Source organism: Protobothrops mucrosquamatus, unplaced genomic scaffold, assembly GCF_001527695.2.
Source record: "Protobothrops mucrosquamatus isolate PMUCROS unplaced genomic scaffold, P.Mucros_1.0 scaffold586, whole genome shotgun sequence".
NCBI classification, from domain to species: domain Eukaryota; kingdom Metazoa; phylum Chordata; class Lepidosauria; order Squamata; family Viperidae; genus Protobothrops; species Protobothrops mucrosquamatus.
This window is the reverse complement of record NW_015386886.1, coordinates 25,751-43,521: the sequence shown is the minus strand read 5'-3', so window position 1 is coordinate 43,521 and position 17,771 is coordinate 25,751. Positions and strand designations below refer to the sequence as shown.

Below are 17,771 nucleotides of genomic sequence, written 5' to 3'. Positions count from 1 at the left end.
AGGGCCTCTGAAAACTCACCGGATATGGCTGTGGCCGATACCAGGGGTCCCAAGGGCTCGTCCACCTCCGGAATTTCTAATGCTTCCTCCAGCTCTTTGGCAACATTATACAGTTTCTTATCTGTGTTACCTGGTAAGGGAAGTGACGCCGGAGAGGACCACTGCTTCTTGATTGCGGTCAGAAACAGGGAAGGACAGGAAATGCGGTGTTGTGTTGCAATAGGTTCAACGTAAACTGGAGCCGCCTCCGGATCTGGAATAGCGGGAGCCTCTGTTGACGAGGATCCCTGTCCTAGATGAGCCATAGACGTGGCCTTACGCAGGATGGTGACAAAAAAGGCAGGGTTAAATAAGCCCGTAAATGAAGGAACCTCTGGAGGAACGTCTTCCTCCTCAGACATTAGAATTTCCTGACCAGGGGGAGGTTGGTTGAGGTATGAGTCCTCAGAAACTACAGACCCAGAAGGAGAAGATGGCACGTAATGAGCCTCCACCTCAGGTTGGGAAATAGGGGTTGGAAGGGAAGATATTGGTCTAGCCGCTCTGGCCCTGGTGTCAAGGGCATGGTCGACTGCTTGTTTAATTAATAGCGCCAAACGCTCCTCTGAAAGAAAGGGAATTGGTTCAGCAGGGCGGAGCCCCGCCACAGTTGGTGTAAATGTGGCTTCCGGAATCCCTTGCGCCGCCCTAGACGTGGAGGGTTGGGGATCTGGGGAAGCCTCCTCCATTCTGCCCTGTGAGGGGGGAGGGAAACAATCCCCACTCGACCAAACACCCCTGGGAGAAGTTGAAACCCCTAGGGGTAATTCTAAGTTTAACCCTGCAGACCCATGAGTCTCCAGCCTAGCTCTCTTCTGTGCTTTGGAGAACTCCTTTTCCAAGGCTTGGTGCCTCCTGGTAGCTTGTTTATCAGCCTGTTTAGATGTTTTGGCGATAGAACGGCTCTTATGGGTCGCTTTACCAGTGCCTTCCGGACCAGGAGTACCTGATGAGGAAGGCGGGGCACTCATTGAGGAAAGAGAAGTTTCCTCCATTTTCCTATAACCTTGAAACACAATAGGGGGTTTCTGTTATCAGGAAAATGCCAAACTCTGGGTAAGGACAGACGGACTGCAGGGACGCCTGGAACCCAGGTATAATACCCAGTTGGATAAGGACAGGTACACTAATGGGGCACCTGGAATCCAAGGGAGATATATATATATACGGCTAAGGACAGGCGCTCTATAGGGGTCGCCTGGAACCCGTACCTGAGTGCTGGGATAAGGACAGACACTCTATAGGGGTTGCCTGGAATCCCAGTTAGTGCCAATTATAGAAACCAAATTAAATGACCAGGAGACCTCAAACCTAAGAAGAAGTAGTTAACTGAGACTGAAGGTTGATTGAATAATTGAGAAATAACAGGTGCTCACCAGATATATAGGGAGGGAAGCACAAAATGGCGGCCGTTAAAAGAAAATGGCGGTCTGCCTTTGATTTAAACAATCCTGTGCTTACTCCAGTCCTTATTGAATTAAGAGATGGAGATACTGTTAAATATGCAAAAAAACAAGTTTTCAGACAATTAAACCATTTAATTTTCCCCTCAGGGAGTCAGAGTGAAGGCCTGGTCGAAGGGCGTGCTGCCCAAAATGGCGGCCGCGGCCAATAATCAGGGACCGCGGGGTCCAAAATGGCGACCTCCCCCGACTCTGCCTGCAATGAGGCAAAGGCAACGAACTCCCTGCCTGTTCTCTCCGCAATGCGAACGAGAAAGGGAAAAAACACAAGAGAAAACTTTCCTTCGTTCTCCGATCAGCCTGGTAGAAGCCGATCGGAGCAGAGGCTGCACGCGCGCGTGCGCGCGCACCTCCGGTTTCCCTCAGCGATAAAGAAGAAGGCCTAGTAACAAACAGGCCACAGGGCTGTCTCCACAGCTCCGCAAAAACGAAAGAACAGCGTTAGGTAGCCTCGCGCGCCCAAGCTCTCAACGGGGCTGCAAACCGAAGCACTGACAAAATCAGAGGACTCCGGAGGCCAACGGCTGTTGGCCTCCCTCCGAAGGGATCGCAAAGCGCAGTTCAGATGGAGAATCCCCCCACCCCCGGGCCTTCCCCAACCTCCCGAACGGCCTGTGGAGCTGCAGCCGCAAGCTCTATCTGCACGTGGGATTTGGAGACTAACAGCCGTTAGTCTCCTACCGGTAATTTCAGTTCTTCTCAATGCTAAGAGTGCACTCCTGTGAGGAGTGAATTTTTTGAGGCTAACAGCCGTTAGCCTCCGTTAGAAGAGCCCGGTAGAGAAGTTGGAGGGGGGGGAGGAGAAACAGAGAGGGAGGAATCCCTTCCTTGAAAGGGTAAAGTTTACAGATCCTAAGGTAAGGGAGAGGAAAAATTTTTTAAAAGAGAAATCCAATTAAAGAAAGGGAATGGAAATCCACCATTGAGTAATATACCTGCCTAGAGCCAAACTTGCAACGTCTGTCTTGGGCAAGATCAAGTCAAAGACTGGAGATCAACGGTCCAGGACGGGCGTGGAAACTTTGGCTGACTTGATCTGATTGGGCAGGAATACAGTCTACTACCCAATGGTGGAGTCTCCATCTCAGTGCTGGAGAATGCTGAAATTATCAGTGCTATCAAAAGCTAAAGATATATAGTATATGTATTCTGGAAAGCAAAATGTTAGAAATTAAAACATGTAAATTAGAATTCTCTGTCATATACTAGGACTTTGGTCTTTTTTTCTGCCACATAAAGTACCACATCTGTCATATTAAATGTTAAGTGTCTAACCAGCTTGTGAGATCATTACATGAGACATTTGCCTTTTTAGTTATATCCCAGGGATCCCTTCCTTAGGAACAGCTTTAATGTACTCAAACTGTTTAGGAAAAAATTCAGTTATAGGAGACACAGGTTTCACAGCATCCACTATAAAATGCAAGATTCAATTTGAATACTCTGAAGTATCACAAAATTATAGAACTCCCTGCTCTATAAAATTCCTATATTGCCTGAATTTAAAAACATCCAGCTAAGGAGAATCTACAAATTTGTTAAGAGTAGGGACTGGAAATCTTAAGAAACTTATTGCAATGGTCTGGGGTGAAAATTAGATAGGTTTAGAGAAACCTTATCAAGTACAGAATGAGAACGATACCTACATAAACTGCAGCTGAGACAATACATTGTTTTGGTAGACAAAAAAAAAATAGGAAGCCAGACCCGAAGTTTTCAGTTTTATGACTCCAGAGCATTATCTTTCTAAAATATCAGTTATCAAATGCATACAATGGAATGTCAGCATTTGCTTAGAAATATTGTAATGTTTTTCTTCTCACACTTCCTAGAAGATATATAAAGCACTGCAGATCTCCCAAGTGAAGACTGTTGGCTTGACCCATCAAGGTTCTAGCTGTTGTGCCTTATTTAGACACAGCTAGACCTCACTTTACTCACTGCCTTGTGAAGTTACATTTGAAGTTACAATGGTGCTTAAAAAATAAATTTGCAACCAGGGTGCACATTTATGACCTTTCCAACATCAATCTCTCTCAGTCATGTGTTTGCCATTACAATCAGTTAGGACACACTGTCCTGTGCCTGATCCATTTTTTTCTTATTTTTCCCCCTTTGTACAGCAGAGAGAATGGAGAGAAGGAATTACAAGAAAATGAGTAGGCACACAATGGGGAAGAAATTGGGCTTTTTGTGTAGCATGCCCACAGCTCCCAGTGCTCCCACCACAGTGCTTTTCGTGGGTATTCCCCACTGAGTATCTGCTTACTCCCTTGTAATTCCCTCTTATAAGAGGGGAAAGAAAAAAGGGGGAAAACATATGCAAATTACACATATGGGTCATTTACCTTAGTCTGAAGAAATTTAAAACACTGTTGATTTAGCACCTCTACAAATTCAGATTCAAAGTCTTGGTCACTATACCAAGCTCCTCCTGTCACAGAACGATCAGGCTGGAGATTGTACAACATGTATACTTTCTTCTTGGATGCCTATTGAATTAATGACATGTTTTATTCAACTCTTCTGCAATATGAAAAATCTAATATTTATCATTAAGAATATTTATCCTGTATGATACAGGTATTCCTCAACTTACAACAATTCATTTAGTGACTATTTGAAGTTACAATGGCACTGAAAAAGTGAGTTTTGACCATTTATCACATTTATGACTGTTGTAGCATCCCCATGGGAGGTTGGCAATTGGCATGTATTTATGTTTGCAGTGTCCTGTAGTCATGTGATCACCTTTTGTGACCTTCTGACAAACAAAGTCAATGGAGAAGCCAGATTCACTTAGAGGGAGTTGAAGTTGCCGGAACCTTGGGTGAAAGTGACCACGTCATACTGGAATTCAATATAATGCAAACACAAGCAATAGAAAATAATAGAAAATAATCCAACCAGTGTCGTAAACTTCAAAAGAGCTGATTTTAACAAACTCAGAGAGAACCTAGGAAAGATTTCATGGACGAAAATCCTAAAGGGGAAAACAACTCAAGAAGCATGGGAAACACTGAAGAGTATGATCATAGGGGCCCAGTCATCCACAAAGAGAAAGAAAAAGAGAAACAAGAAATTCAAGAGAAAACCAGCATGGCTGCACAAAGCTCTCTCTGACAAACTGAAAGACAAAAAGTACAAGTACAAGTATTCTATTCTATCCCAGCCAGAGCTATAATTATGATTCACCAGTATACATATATGCTAAGAATAGGTACACTAGGTTTTGCAAGACAATGAAGCTAGGGAATAACTATGGCTTACTAAACACTTTGGTGATGGAATAAAAAATGAAATATAAGTATGAGATTTAAAATAGATTACTCCCTTCTTCTAGTCTTTTATTTTTCTTAATTTCCTACTTTTGTATTTTATGTGGCTACATTCTTCCTGATTTCATTCTTTAGTTTAAGCCACATTATTGTAGACCTGGCACTTGTAACCTGGGTGGGTATATTTTTATGATGCCCTATTTTGGACAAGGATAAAATATTGTGGAAAGGAAATTCTATGGAAGAAGATAGTATCTACTTCATTATACTGATAATATATTGCTATCTCTATTTCTCCCATCTACAATTTTTTTCAGAAGCAGGTTAAATTATAATAGTCTGGATGCTATTCATTCTCAGAAAATAAAATTTGAGATATTTTTATAAATCAAATGGCTAACTTTATGATGGTAACAAGCAGGATATGGCAGGAGCTGTTTGGGCCCACTTAACCATGAGTAAATTCTATTATAATCTTCAGTCATGCTAGTCATTGGGGGTATCCACTAAATTAATGGATTGGAGAAATGCTGAGGATACAGTTTACGTAGACTTCAGTAAGGTACTTGACAAAGTAGATCATAGCTTATTTCTAGGTAAGGTAGAAAAATGTAGATTTACCATTGGCTGACCAATGTACTCAGCCTGTAGTCCTCAATGGAACTACATTTAAATGGAGGGACACATGTAGTAAGGCACCTCAAGGTACTGTTTTGGGCCCAGTACTGTTCAACATCTTCACAAATCATCTAGATAAGGGAAAGAAGAGGAACTCATCAAATGTGCAGATGACACCAAGCTGGCGGAATAGTCAACATTTTAGAAGATAGACTCAAAATAGAGAAGAATCTTGACAGACGTGAACACTGGGCCCTATCCAACAAAATGTAATTCAGTGGTGAGAAAACTTAGGCAAGAAAACCAAAATGCACAGATGGCACAACCACAACTATGAGCCAGCAGTGTGCTGCAGCTGCCAAAAAAGGCAATGCAGTCCTAAGCTGCATCAACAGAGAGATAGTATCAAGATCATGTGAAGTGTTAGTACTGCTTTAACCACACTTATTAAGACCACACTTAGAACACTGCGTCCAGTTCTGGTCACCATGATATAAAAAGATTTTGAGACTCTAGAAAGAGTGCAGAGAAAAGGAACAAAAATGGTTAGGGGACTGCAGGCTAAACCATATGATGAATGGCTTTGGGAACTAGATATGTCTTATCTAATGAAGAGAATGACCAGGCCTGACATGATAGTATTCCAATATTGGGGGTGTCACAAAGAAGAGGGGGTTAACCTATTCTCCAAAGCACCTGAGGGCAGACAAAAAGCAACAGATGGGTGATTGTCAAAGATTAATTACAATTAATCAGTGGAAGAGCTTGTCTCCAGAAGTTGTTGGTGCTCCATCACTGGAGGTTTTTAAGAAGAGATTGGGCAGCCATCTATCTGATGGTATAGGTCTCCTGGTTGAGTAGGGGGTTGGACTAGAAGATCACCAAGGTCCCTTCCAACTCTGTTATTTTGCACCTCAAAAAATATTATAGAATTATTAATTCTACCTTCAGAAGATGAGAACGGGCTTGGGGACTGACATTTCTTGGATTAAAATACAGCCTTTAGCTGTCAAGCTTACATGTTTCACTAAATATTGTGATGATGGAATAAAAAGATGTATTATTGGAAGAATGATCTACTCCTTTCAAAACTTTCTCAATATGATAAGATAAGCATTCATTGTTATTTATCTATATAATACTAAAATTCTCTTGTTTGTCTGTAATCTTCAATTTGCCAACAGCGCATCATAGTGCAAATATCAAGATACCTCAAATCCGCTAACTTAAAGAATATATACAAAATCCAGGACCCATTATTCTCATGTAATTGAAATTTCAAAGACCTTCACACCAGTTGTATTCACATTGATAGTCAGTGTCACTGCGGAAAGCCATGATCACATGATCATGATTTGCAATTATTTTCCAATTATACTTCCAGAAACACATAAGTTGTGTGGTGCAAGGGAAAACGATAAATATTCCCATTCGCTTTCCCACCTCATGCTGGTCTCTGTGCCCAATTGGCTGGTGGCAAAGCTTGACAGGCAAACAGTGGCTGTTTTGGAATGAGGCCAAAACTTGAAATCTCTTAATTGGCAGTGGGCAGAAAGGGAAGAACAAGGGAGTGACTTCGATGTCTGATGACAAGGTATAGCTGATTGGAGAATACCAGTAGTCAACAGGTGAGTCCTCTTCCTTCCTAGAGGGGAGGGGTCCATCGGGACACGGTGGGGTGGGAGCGGGGTTGTTTTCCTCCTGATCTACGGCTTTCTCCCTCTCCCCCAGCAAAATGGCAAACAGTTTTATGGTCAACCAAGGAGGAGGAAGAAGTTTCATCAGAGCTCTGTTGAGGGTTGTGAGGGAAGTGAAAACAGTGCCAGGCTATATTATATGTGAAAACAAGTGTGACCCAACAGGTCATGAGTTGTCTACTGTACATTAAATGGCTTTCTAAAACAGTTGTTAATACATTTTGTGAACTTACCCAAAAGCATATTACATCATAAGAAAAACCAATAATTTCACAAAAGATAAAATTTATAAAAAGTTTGTAATGTTTACAAAAAGTTCATTAAAAAGAACAATTTGTGTTGGAAGGTTATTGCAAATGTAAAAATACTGCAAATATTATAATATTGAAAAATAAGATCACTGAGCTACTTGAAAATTATAGATATACTCACTGCTACAGACTTTACAGCTTTAATGAGTTTCTTGCTTTCCAAATTCTTCAGGATCTTGTTTATCTCAGTTAATGGAAGATTGCTTTTATATCTGATATCCCTGCTCCAAATGCCTGATTTTTTAAAAAGATGAAAAATTAAATTAGCTGAGTAATGTATCACATATTTGATTACATTGTAGATGGTGGATACTACTTCCCAACCTTTTTATTTTTCTTTACTAAATAATTAAATAATACATGCATAGATACATACATACAGGTAGCCCTTGAGTTATGACAGCTTACTTAGTAATGGTTCAAAGTTATGACAATACCCCCAAAAGTACTTATGACCCAGTCCCAAAGTTTTGACTGTTGCAGCACTCCTGTGGTCATTCATTCTTATGACCAAGTGCCAAGATGTTGCAGGTTCTCACAGGCATAGGGCCTGCTTTGCCAGCCCACTGGGCTTCAGCTCCGCTCCTCCCCATCCCATATCACCAATCACTCACCTTTCCAAGATCTTCAGAGCTCAAGAGTTTGGAGTACAGGAGACAGGATGCTCCATTGCTGGGCCACATGCCAAAATTCCGTAAGTGGCCATTGTTTTTTGAGATGCTGGTGAAATCCTAGCCTTCCATCCCAAGGCCTCAAGGAAGGCAGGCACTTGCCGTAGTTGAGGAAGAGAGAAACACATTTCCCTTTTAAGTCCTCAAAAGTCACCCGGAAGGAAGGGGTGGAAAAGCCAAGGAACTTGCTTGTGTGCACAAGAGTTGTACTTGCTCAAAGCATAAACTTCTCCAACCCAGTACATCTTACTCCTGAAGAAACCTGCCTGTGAAGTCAGCACAACTCCTGTTGTTGCATTATAGTGGCAATTTTTCAGTACAACTGAGCTGCAGAGAACAGCATACGAAGTCCTGAGTTGGGAATTTTTGAAACACTACAAGAGGAATACCAGCAGGAACTCATTCTGTTTTGCCCATGTAGGAGTCACTCTCCCTGCAGAGTCTAGCCTCTGCTTTAGAAAAGCTGTTCATCCAGAAGATGCCCTTTAAATCCATATTCCTCACTGAGCGAAGGGAAGCAACCCCCCAAGCTTAAGCCACATACTGTTATACTAATGCCTTGAGAAGGGAGGCAAAGGTTTCAGCTTGCAAGCAATAGCTGCTTTTCTCACCCAAGCTTTAGCAGTGCATGCTAATGCCTTGTGAAGGATGGCTACGATTTCGCCAGTGTTCCAGAAAAAAATGGCCACTTCTGTAACTCTGCCACATGGCACAGCAATGGAGCATCCTGTCCTCCTTCCTTACTCAACCTTTTGAGCTCTGGAGATCTTGGAAAGGTGAGTTATCAGTGATGGAGGTGGTGTGGAGGGGACTTAAGCAGCTCTGGGGACCCCAAATGGTAGGAAGTAGAGCATGAGGTATCTCAGGGTGGGAGAATGCCTTGGGAGGTGGGAGGCACAGGCAACCCACCCAAGACACCCCATGTTCCACCTAATAACTCGCACATTCATTTATGAAGGGTCCTTGGTTTCTCTAAGCTTGTTTTCTTGCAGAAGTTTCATTACCCAAACTAGGTAACATCATCAGGACTGGCATTGATGATGTTACCTAGTTTGGGTAATGAAATGTCTGCAAGAAAACAAGCAAGTTCAGATCTGTAAAGCCAACAATCCTATCCAAGCTGCAACTAATCTTTTTCCAGCATTTCTAAATAAATTAATAAAAAGGACAGATTCATGAAAGAATGTGAAGAAATTAATATTCAATATTATCCAAAATTAGTAACTATGAAGATACTAAAAGAGGGAGAACAAAAAGAAGTTATAAATATAAAAAGTATTTAAAAATAACTTTTGTTCAAAAATCTACTTTATAAAAAAATGCCACAAATCTTGACAAGCAATACACCTGACTTTTCCCCTAGGCATTTGGTCCATTGAGTGGAATCCCATTTGGGTTGTTTAATTAATGTGTCTAGTCACCATTTTACATATTGGGTAGGGTTTTTTAATGCTATGTACAGATAGTCCTCAATTTACAACAATTCATTTAGTGATCATTTGAAGTTACGACACTGAAAGTGACTTATCACTATTTTTCAGTTATGACAGTTGCAGTGTCCTGGGCTTATGTGATCATCTTTTGCTACCGTCTGACAAGCAAAGTCAATGGGGAATCCAGAGTCACTTAATAACCGTGATACTAATATAACAACTGCTGTCAGGTCCACCATGCAGGTGTCCTGCCATTCTGTTGGATGGAGAGGGAAGCTTCTGGCATTCTTGGTACGCTTTCATTTTTGCTGTAACTACTTGCGAATTAGGGAGAGTGACTTTTTTCGGAGAAGAAGCAGATTCCTTCTCAGCCGGTTCCAGCCTGGTTCCAAGGTCATCATGCCCCGAGAGTGACCTGTTATCTACCCAGCACCTCATGTTCTCATAATATCTCTGCGGCATCATATTGGCTACCGGTGGTCTGGTCAAGGGTGTTGGGTTTGGGGGAAAATGAAATAATTGCTTTGAACTTTGTGCAAGACCTTCAGATTCCGCCTGACTTTTCTGCATCCACTATCTCATTTTATGGTATACTTGAACTCGATTAATTATCTATTTTTAAAAAGAACTACTATACTAAAACTACTATACTAAAAAGCAGAGACATCACCCTACCAACAAAAGTACGTATATCAAGGCCATGGTTTTCCCAGTTGCAATGTATGGCTGTGAAAGTTGGACCATAAGAAAGACTGAGCGCAAAAGAATTGAGGCCTTTGAACTATGGTGCTGGAGAAGAGTCCTGCGAGTCCCCTGGACTGCAAGGCGATCAAACTGGTCAGTCCTAGAGGAGATCACCCTGACTGCTCTTTAGAAGGCCAGATCCTGAAGTTGAAACTCAAGTACTTTGGCCACCTGATGAGAAGGAAGAACTCACTGGAGAAGAGTCTAATGCTGGGAAAGATGGAGGGCAAGAGAAGAATGGGACGACAGAGAATGAGGTGGCTGGATGGAGTCACTGAAGCAGTAGGCGTGAGCTTAAATGGACTCCAGAAGATGGTAGAGGACAGGAAGGCCTGGAGGAATGTTGTCCATGGGGTCGCAATGGGTCAGACACGACTTCGCAACTAACAACTATACCAAAATGCTCAATCTTAATTTATTGTATATAACAATATACATCCTAAATCTGTGGACATCCTAAATTTATGGAGCTACAGTATACTGGATTTAATTCTTACTAGTAGGGAGGAAATTATTGAAGGGTTGGAAGTTGTAGGAACTTTGGGGGACCATGTCATACTGGAATTCAACATAAGCAGGCAGAGATAATTAAACAGTCAAATTAATGTTTTAGACTTTAAGAGAGGTGACTTCAACAATCTAGGAGAGATATACTGCATCCAGTTATAGTCACTATGATTCCAAACAGATAATGAGACCCCAGAAATAGTGCAGAGCAGAGCAACAAAGATGATAAGGAGTCTGGAGACTAATCGTATGATGAACAGTTAAGGGAACTAGGTATGTTTAGCCTGACACAGAGAAGGATTAGGGGTGACATGATAGCTTTCTTCCAGTACTTGAGAGGCAGTCATAGAGATGACAGAGTAGACTTATTCTACAAAGCACCTGATGGCAGGACAAGAAACAATGGATGGAAACTTATTAGAGATCCTACCTGGAACTAAGAAGTTTTCTGATAGTAAGAACAATTAATCAGTTGAGCTGTGGGTGCTCCATTGCTGGAGGTTTTCACGAAAAAAATAGACATTCATTTGTCTGGGATGGGATAAGGTCTCCTACTTTGGGAAAGGGGTGGGACTGGATGACCTCCAAGGTCCCTTCCCGATCTTTGATTCTATGAATAGGTTCAGTAAAAACTTCATTTCACACATCATCTTTTGGAAGTTACTTTCTGGCACTATTTCTTAAATGTTTTGAAAAAAAAACACCTGATAGGCAATAAAAAACATTAGGCATAGAATTTGGTTGTGTATTTATCTGACTCATTATGATCTCCAACACAAGCAGTAGTTAGCATTAATAGATTAAGAAAAGTTGCCTATTTCATTCATATTGCTTAATCTTATTATAGAAGTATCAGCACAGTAAATCCAGAAAATATAATGTATTTGTTCATAGCTTATTTTTTAAATTGAATTACACATGCAGTTCAATTGCAGATTGAATTAAATAACTTTTATTTATTTTAATTTCAAGGCCACCCAACTCAACTATCTTTGGCAGATAGTTAAAAGAAAGCATCAAGAAAAAAATAGTCAAAAATGGCTGTTGCTAAGAAATAAGAGACTTTTAGAATTGTAAGAACATTAACTGAGTTGTGGGTGGTATGAATATTTCTGGCACAATAACGTCAAGTTTAATGTAGAATTTAAAAATCAGTTGTTAATTGTGCCATATTGAGAATACAGAATAGATAAAAATCCAGGTTGTGCACTAAATAGAATAGAATAGAATAGAGCTGGAAGGGACCTTGGAGGTCTTCTAGTCCAGTCCCCTGCTCAAGTAGGAAAACCTATACCATTTCAGACAAGTGATTGTCTAGTCTCCAGTGATGGAGCATCCACAATTTCTGAAGGCAAACTGTTCTACTGGTTAACTGTCCTCACTGTTAGGAAGTTCCTCCTTAATTCCAGGTTGCTTCTCTCTTTGGTCAGTTTCCAACCATTGTTTCTTGTCCTGGCCTTTGGTGCTTTGGAGAATAATTTGATGCCCTCTTCTTTGTGGCAGCCCCTCAAATACTGGAATACTGCTATCATGTTACCCCTATTTCTTCTTTTCTTTAGACTAGCCAAACTCAAGCCTGCAGCCGTTCTTCATCTAATTTAGTCTCCAGGTCTTTGATCATCTTAGTTGTTATTCTTTGAACTTTGGAAGTCTCAACATCTTTGTTGTAGTGTGGTGACCAAAACTGGCTGCAGTATTCCAGGTGTGGTCTTACTAGGGTTTTATAAAGTGGTATTAATACTTCGCATGATCTTGATTCTATGCCTCTGTTTATATAACCCAGGATTGTATTAGTTTTGGCTGCTGCTGCACATTGCTGGCTCATATTCAAGTGATCATCCACTAGAATATCAAGGTCCCTCTCAGTTATTGTTTTTGAGCCAGGTCTCGCCTAATCTGTACTTATACCTTTGATTTTCCCTGCCTAAATATAAAACTTTGCTTTTTTCAACATTAAAGTTCATTTTGTTGGATAGGGCCAATGTTCAAATTTGTCAAGATCTTTTTGGATCCTGAGCTTGTCTTCTGGGGTATTGGCTATTCCTGCCAGTTTAGTGTCATCTGCAAATTGGCTATTCCTGCCAGTTTAGTGTCATCTGCAAATTTGATGAGTTCCCTTTCTATTCCCTTATCTAAGTCATTTATGAAGATATTGAAGAGTACTGAGCCTAAGATGGAGCCTTGTGGTACCCCACTGCTTCTTCCGCAAGGAGAAGGGCGGGATATAAATGTAATTAATAAATAAATAAATAAAATAAATAAATGTAGTACCACTGAGGACTACTCGTTGAGTATGGTTTGTCAGCCAGCTACAAACATCTGGTGGTGATATTGTCTATTCCACTTTTTTCTAGCTTACCAAGCAGTAGGTTGTGGTCTACTTCGTCAAATGCCTTACTGAAACCTAGGTATACTATATCCACAGCATTTCACTGGTCTACTAATTTAGTCACTTTATCAAAGAATGAAATAAGATTGTTTTGGCATGATTTGTTTTTAACAAATGTGTACTGGCTACTAGTTATAACTTTGCTTGCTTCTAGTTGTTTGCAGATCTATTTTTTGATTATCTTTTCCAGTATCTTCCCAGGTATGGATGTTAGACTGATTGGTCTGTAGTCTCCTGGACCTGTTTTTTTCCCCCTTCTTGAAGATGGGAACCACATCAGCCCTTTTCAAATCCTCAGGTACTTCCCCGGTACTCTAGGATTTTTGAAAGATATGGTGCAATTTTTCTGAGATAATATCTGCCAGCTCCTTCAGAACTCTGGGATGTAATCTGTCGGGTCCCGGTGATTTATATTCGTCAAGGTCGGATAGGTGTTCTCTTACCATTTTCTTAATTTTTGTTTCTAGTTTGTCTTTTGCAGTAATTTTTTTAGTATGTTGGGCTATTTCTTTTTGTGTGAAGACTGATGCAAAGAATGAGTTAAACTGCTCTGCTTTCTCCCTGTTGCTTGTTACTTCCTTGCCATCTTCTCTCTTTAGTGGACCTACAGGTTCCTTGACTTTTTTCTTGTTATTAATATGTTGAAAGAAACTTTTTATTGTCCTTGATATTGCAAGTCTTTGTTCATTCTGAGCCTTTGCTTTCCTGACTTCAACTTTGCATGTTCTGGCTGTCTGCTGATAATCAGCCTTAGTTATGTGCCTCTTTCCATTTTTTGTACTTGTCCTTTTTGTCTTTAAGTTTGTCAGAGAGATCTTTGTGCAGCCATGTTGGTTTCTTCTTGAATTTGTTTTTCTTTTTCAGTGGTATTGTGCTGGACTGGGCTTTTATGATTGCATTTTTCAGAGTTTCCCATGCTTCTTGAGTTGTTTTCCCCTTTAGGATTTTTCATCCATGGAATCTTTCCTAGGTTCTCTCTTTTGAAGTTTAAGACACTGGTTGGATTATTTTCTATTGCTTGTGTTTGCATTATATTGAATTCCAGTATGACATGGTCACTTTCACCCAAGGCTCTAGCAGTTTCAACTCCCTCTATCACTTCTTCTCTATTAGTAAGAATTAGGTCCAGTATAGCTTTACTTCTAGTTCCCTCCTCTACCTTTATGGATCTTAGTGCAAGAAGCACTTTATACAGAAATAATAGACAAAAGTTAAATGTGAGATACTATCAGGTGCAAAAGATCAGGACCACACATGAAGTTCCAGTTACACTGATATATTACTTATCATGCCTATGCACATGAATCTACTCAACTAATGGTTAGCAGTATTTTAGAACTAGGTAAGGGCAAACAAAATTCAAGAGGAGTTGGAATTGGTCCGTTTGTGGCTATGTAGGGATTCTAGGCTGATTCCTCTTTTGACTCTGCCCCCAGGTACTGCCACTCCTTCTTCTACAATATTATAATTTTATCAGAATAACAGAGTTGGAAGGGATGAGGGAGGTCTTCTAGTCGAACCCCCTGCTCAAGCGGGAAAACCTATACCATTTCAGACAAATGGTTGTCCAATCTCTTCTTTAAAACCTCCTGTATTGGAGCACCTACAATTTCTGGAAGCAAGTCATTCCATTGCTTAATTGTTCTAACTGTCAGGAAATTTCTCCTTAGTTTTACATTGGTTCTCTCCTTGATTAGTTTCCATCCATTGCTTTTTGGTGATTTGGAGAATAGACCCTTTTCTTTGTGGTAGCCCTAGATAATGGAACACTGCTATCATGTCACCTTAGACCTTTTCATTAAACTAGACATACCCAAGTCTTGCAATCATTCTTCGTACGTTTTAGCTTCCAGTCCCCTAATAATATCCGTTGCTCTTCTCTGCACTCTTTCTAGAATCTCAACATCTTTTCTACATTGTGATAACCAAAACTGGATGCAATATTCCAAGTGTGCTCTTACCAAGGCATTATATTAATACTTCATGTGATCTTTTATAACAAGTTTTATTGATTTTTCAATTTTACATCAAGTGTTTAGGAAGCAGCGTGGTGATTGGGTAGTCAATAGTCCAATAACAAAATCTTTCGTACATATCTCAGGTTGCGTCATTAAAAATTCCCTATTTCCCTTAATGATTATATCATATTCAAGTTAATACAATTCTAGTTATAGCTCAGTCAGTCAATACATTGGTCAATATAATTTTGTTTATACATATCCAAGTCTTGTTTTTAAGTTTTACCTAATTCCAATTACTGTGTTCCAATTTAGCCTTTGGTAACCGTAATATTTAAACTTCGGGTAACCCAAATTTCCCTAATTTCATTACAAAATAATTGTCGTGTCTAAAATACACGTTATTCAGATAATTACATTCTTACTTTATTTCACAAGTATATTCTATTTCCCGTCCTAGTACTTCATTATTTATTAGTAAAATATCTTTCATTGTCACAAATCCACTTCCATATTACAATTCAAAACTATAATCTAATGGCTAATTTTCATTTCCTTTATAGATCTAAGTCCTCGATATTAAATCAATCAGTATCTCTAAAAGTCTCCTTAGCCCATTAAGTAGGATTTTAAGCTGTTCCATCATCACTCAGCGAAAAAAGGAAAAGGGGGGGGAATCCCATTTTTAAATCTAACCCTAGCTTTCTTTTTGTGCCAAGCAGGCTTCCGTACCAGTGCCTTTAAATCCTCAGATGGGTCTCCCTTTATTCCTACACACGTTGTTTGAATCAAGGGAGAGCATCCAGTTATCAATTTTTCAAAGGAACTGCCCCCTTTGTAATCATTAGATTGTTGCCCTAATAGTTCAAATCTCGATGTTTGATTTAAAGTATTTGTCATCAGTTCAGACTGGTCTTCTTCTTTTTCCAGTTTTGTCTGGCTAGAATAAAAGGTCATATCCGGTGTTGTAGTTGTTATTTGATTGTCTAGATCACGGGTCGGCAACCCGCGGCTCCGGAGCCGCATGCGGCTCTTTGAGCCCTCTCTTGCGGCTCCGGAGCCTCCTCCTCCCCCTCCCCCTCCCCTCCCCCTCCCCCTCCTTCCTCCTGCCCCCCCAGGCCTCACTCCCGGCTGGGCCGGCGGGGGCATTGCTCCCTGGGCCGTCCCCAGGCCGCCGAGCCGGCTATGCATCTCCCCAGGCCGGGCCGGGCGGCAGTCCCAGCTGGGGCGGCAGCAGGAGGGCATTGCTTCCTGGACCGTCCCCGGGCAGCTGAGCCAGGCCACGCATCTCCGCGGGCCGGGTTGAGCAGCAGTCCCGGCTGGGGCGGCGGCATCGCTCCCTGGGCTGTCCCCGGGCCGCCAGGCCAATTATGCATCTCCCCAGGCCGGGCCGGGCGGCAGTCCCGGCTGGAGTGGTGGCAGGAGGGCATTGCTTCCTGGGCCATTCCCGGGCAGCTGAGCTGGTCACGCATCTCCGCGGGCCGGGCTGAGCAGCAGTCCTGGCTGGGTCACGCATCTCCGTGGGCCGGGCTGAGCAGCGACGGGGGCATCGCTTCCTGAGCCGTCCCCAGGTCGCCAAGCCGGCCACGTGTTTCCCCGGGCTGGGCTGGGGACATCGCTTCCTGGGCCGTTCCTGGGCCGTTCCCCGGGCAGCAGACGGCCATGCATCTCCATGGGCCGGGCCGTGAAGCAGTCCTGGCTGGGGCGGCGGCGGGGGCATCGCTCCCTGGGCCGTCCCCGGGCCGCCGAGCTGACCACGTGTCTGCTCAGGCCGTGCAGCAGTCCTCGCTGGGGCGGCTGCGGTGGGGGCATCACTCCCTGGGCCGTCCCCAGGCCGGCGAGCCGGCTACGCATCTCCCCAGGCCGGGCAGGGGGGCATTGCTTCCTGCACCGTCCCCGGGCCGCTCCCCGGGCAGCCGACCCAGCCATATGTCTCCCCGAGCCGGGCGGCAGCAGGGAGGCATCGCTTCCTGGGCCATCCCCGGGCTGTTCCCTAGGCAGCCAAGCTCACCACGCATTTTCCCGGGCCAGTCCATGGTGTCCCGGGTGCCTTTCAGCGCCTTCTACTGCCTCCTGCTCCCTTCCCCTCCCTGCCCCTTCGGCGCCGTCTGCCTTTCGTTCTCTCTCTCTCTCATCTGGAGAGAGAGGGGGGGCAGAGGAAAGAGAGAGAAAGAGAGGGTGACTTGTTCGGGCGAAGAACCAGTGGGGGGGCAAGGCAAAGTAAGTCAAAAGCACTTTGTGCTAGCATCTCCCGAACCCTTGTTATCCCTGCCACAGACTCGGCTAATCCACCCTCACTCTCTCCTCTCCTCTCTCTACGGACGAGGCTGCTCGCTTCAAATGGTTGGCTACCGAGGCCCGGGAGCCAGGCAGGCGGACAAGTCTCGACCGCAGCATTTTGTTGCTGCTGTTGTTTTGCGCGCGTGTGGTGCTGGCTGGGAACAGAGGCAAGCAAGCTCTATGATTGGAAGTCCCTGCAGCTTGGGAGCCAGGATCTTCCCCCTCTCAGTCCCAAATCCCAAGCAGGATTCACAACATTGGGATTGGAAGTGAGCTGCGAGGAGATGGTCTGTCTCTCTTCCTCCCCTCCTCCCTTCCGTGCCGGCTACTGAGGCTCCCTGCTGGGCGCAGTCGGCCTGAAGCGGAGGAGGGTCAGGGGCCTT

At 42.8% G+C, this 17,771-nt stretch overlaps 1 protein-coding gene across 2 annotated transcripts in view; it reads right to left on the bottom strand.

The window, feature by feature from the left end:
• The window catches only part of POLR3F (RNA polymerase III subunit F), a 56,542-nt gene that overhangs the window by 22,567 nt on the left and 16,204 nt on the right, over nucleotides 1–17,771 (bottom strand). For both annotated transcript variants that reach the window (XM_015817418.2, XM_015817416.1), the window contains exons 5-6: nucleotides 7,528–7,640; nucleotides 3,851–3,994 (exon numbers count right to left, since the gene is read on the bottom strand). In XM_015817418.2, coding sequence (XP_015672904.1) covers nucleotides 3,851–3,994; nucleotides 7,528–7,640 — 257 coding nt within the window. The remainder of the gene's footprint in view (nucleotides 1–3,850; nucleotides 3,995–7,527; nucleotides 7,641–17,771) is intronic.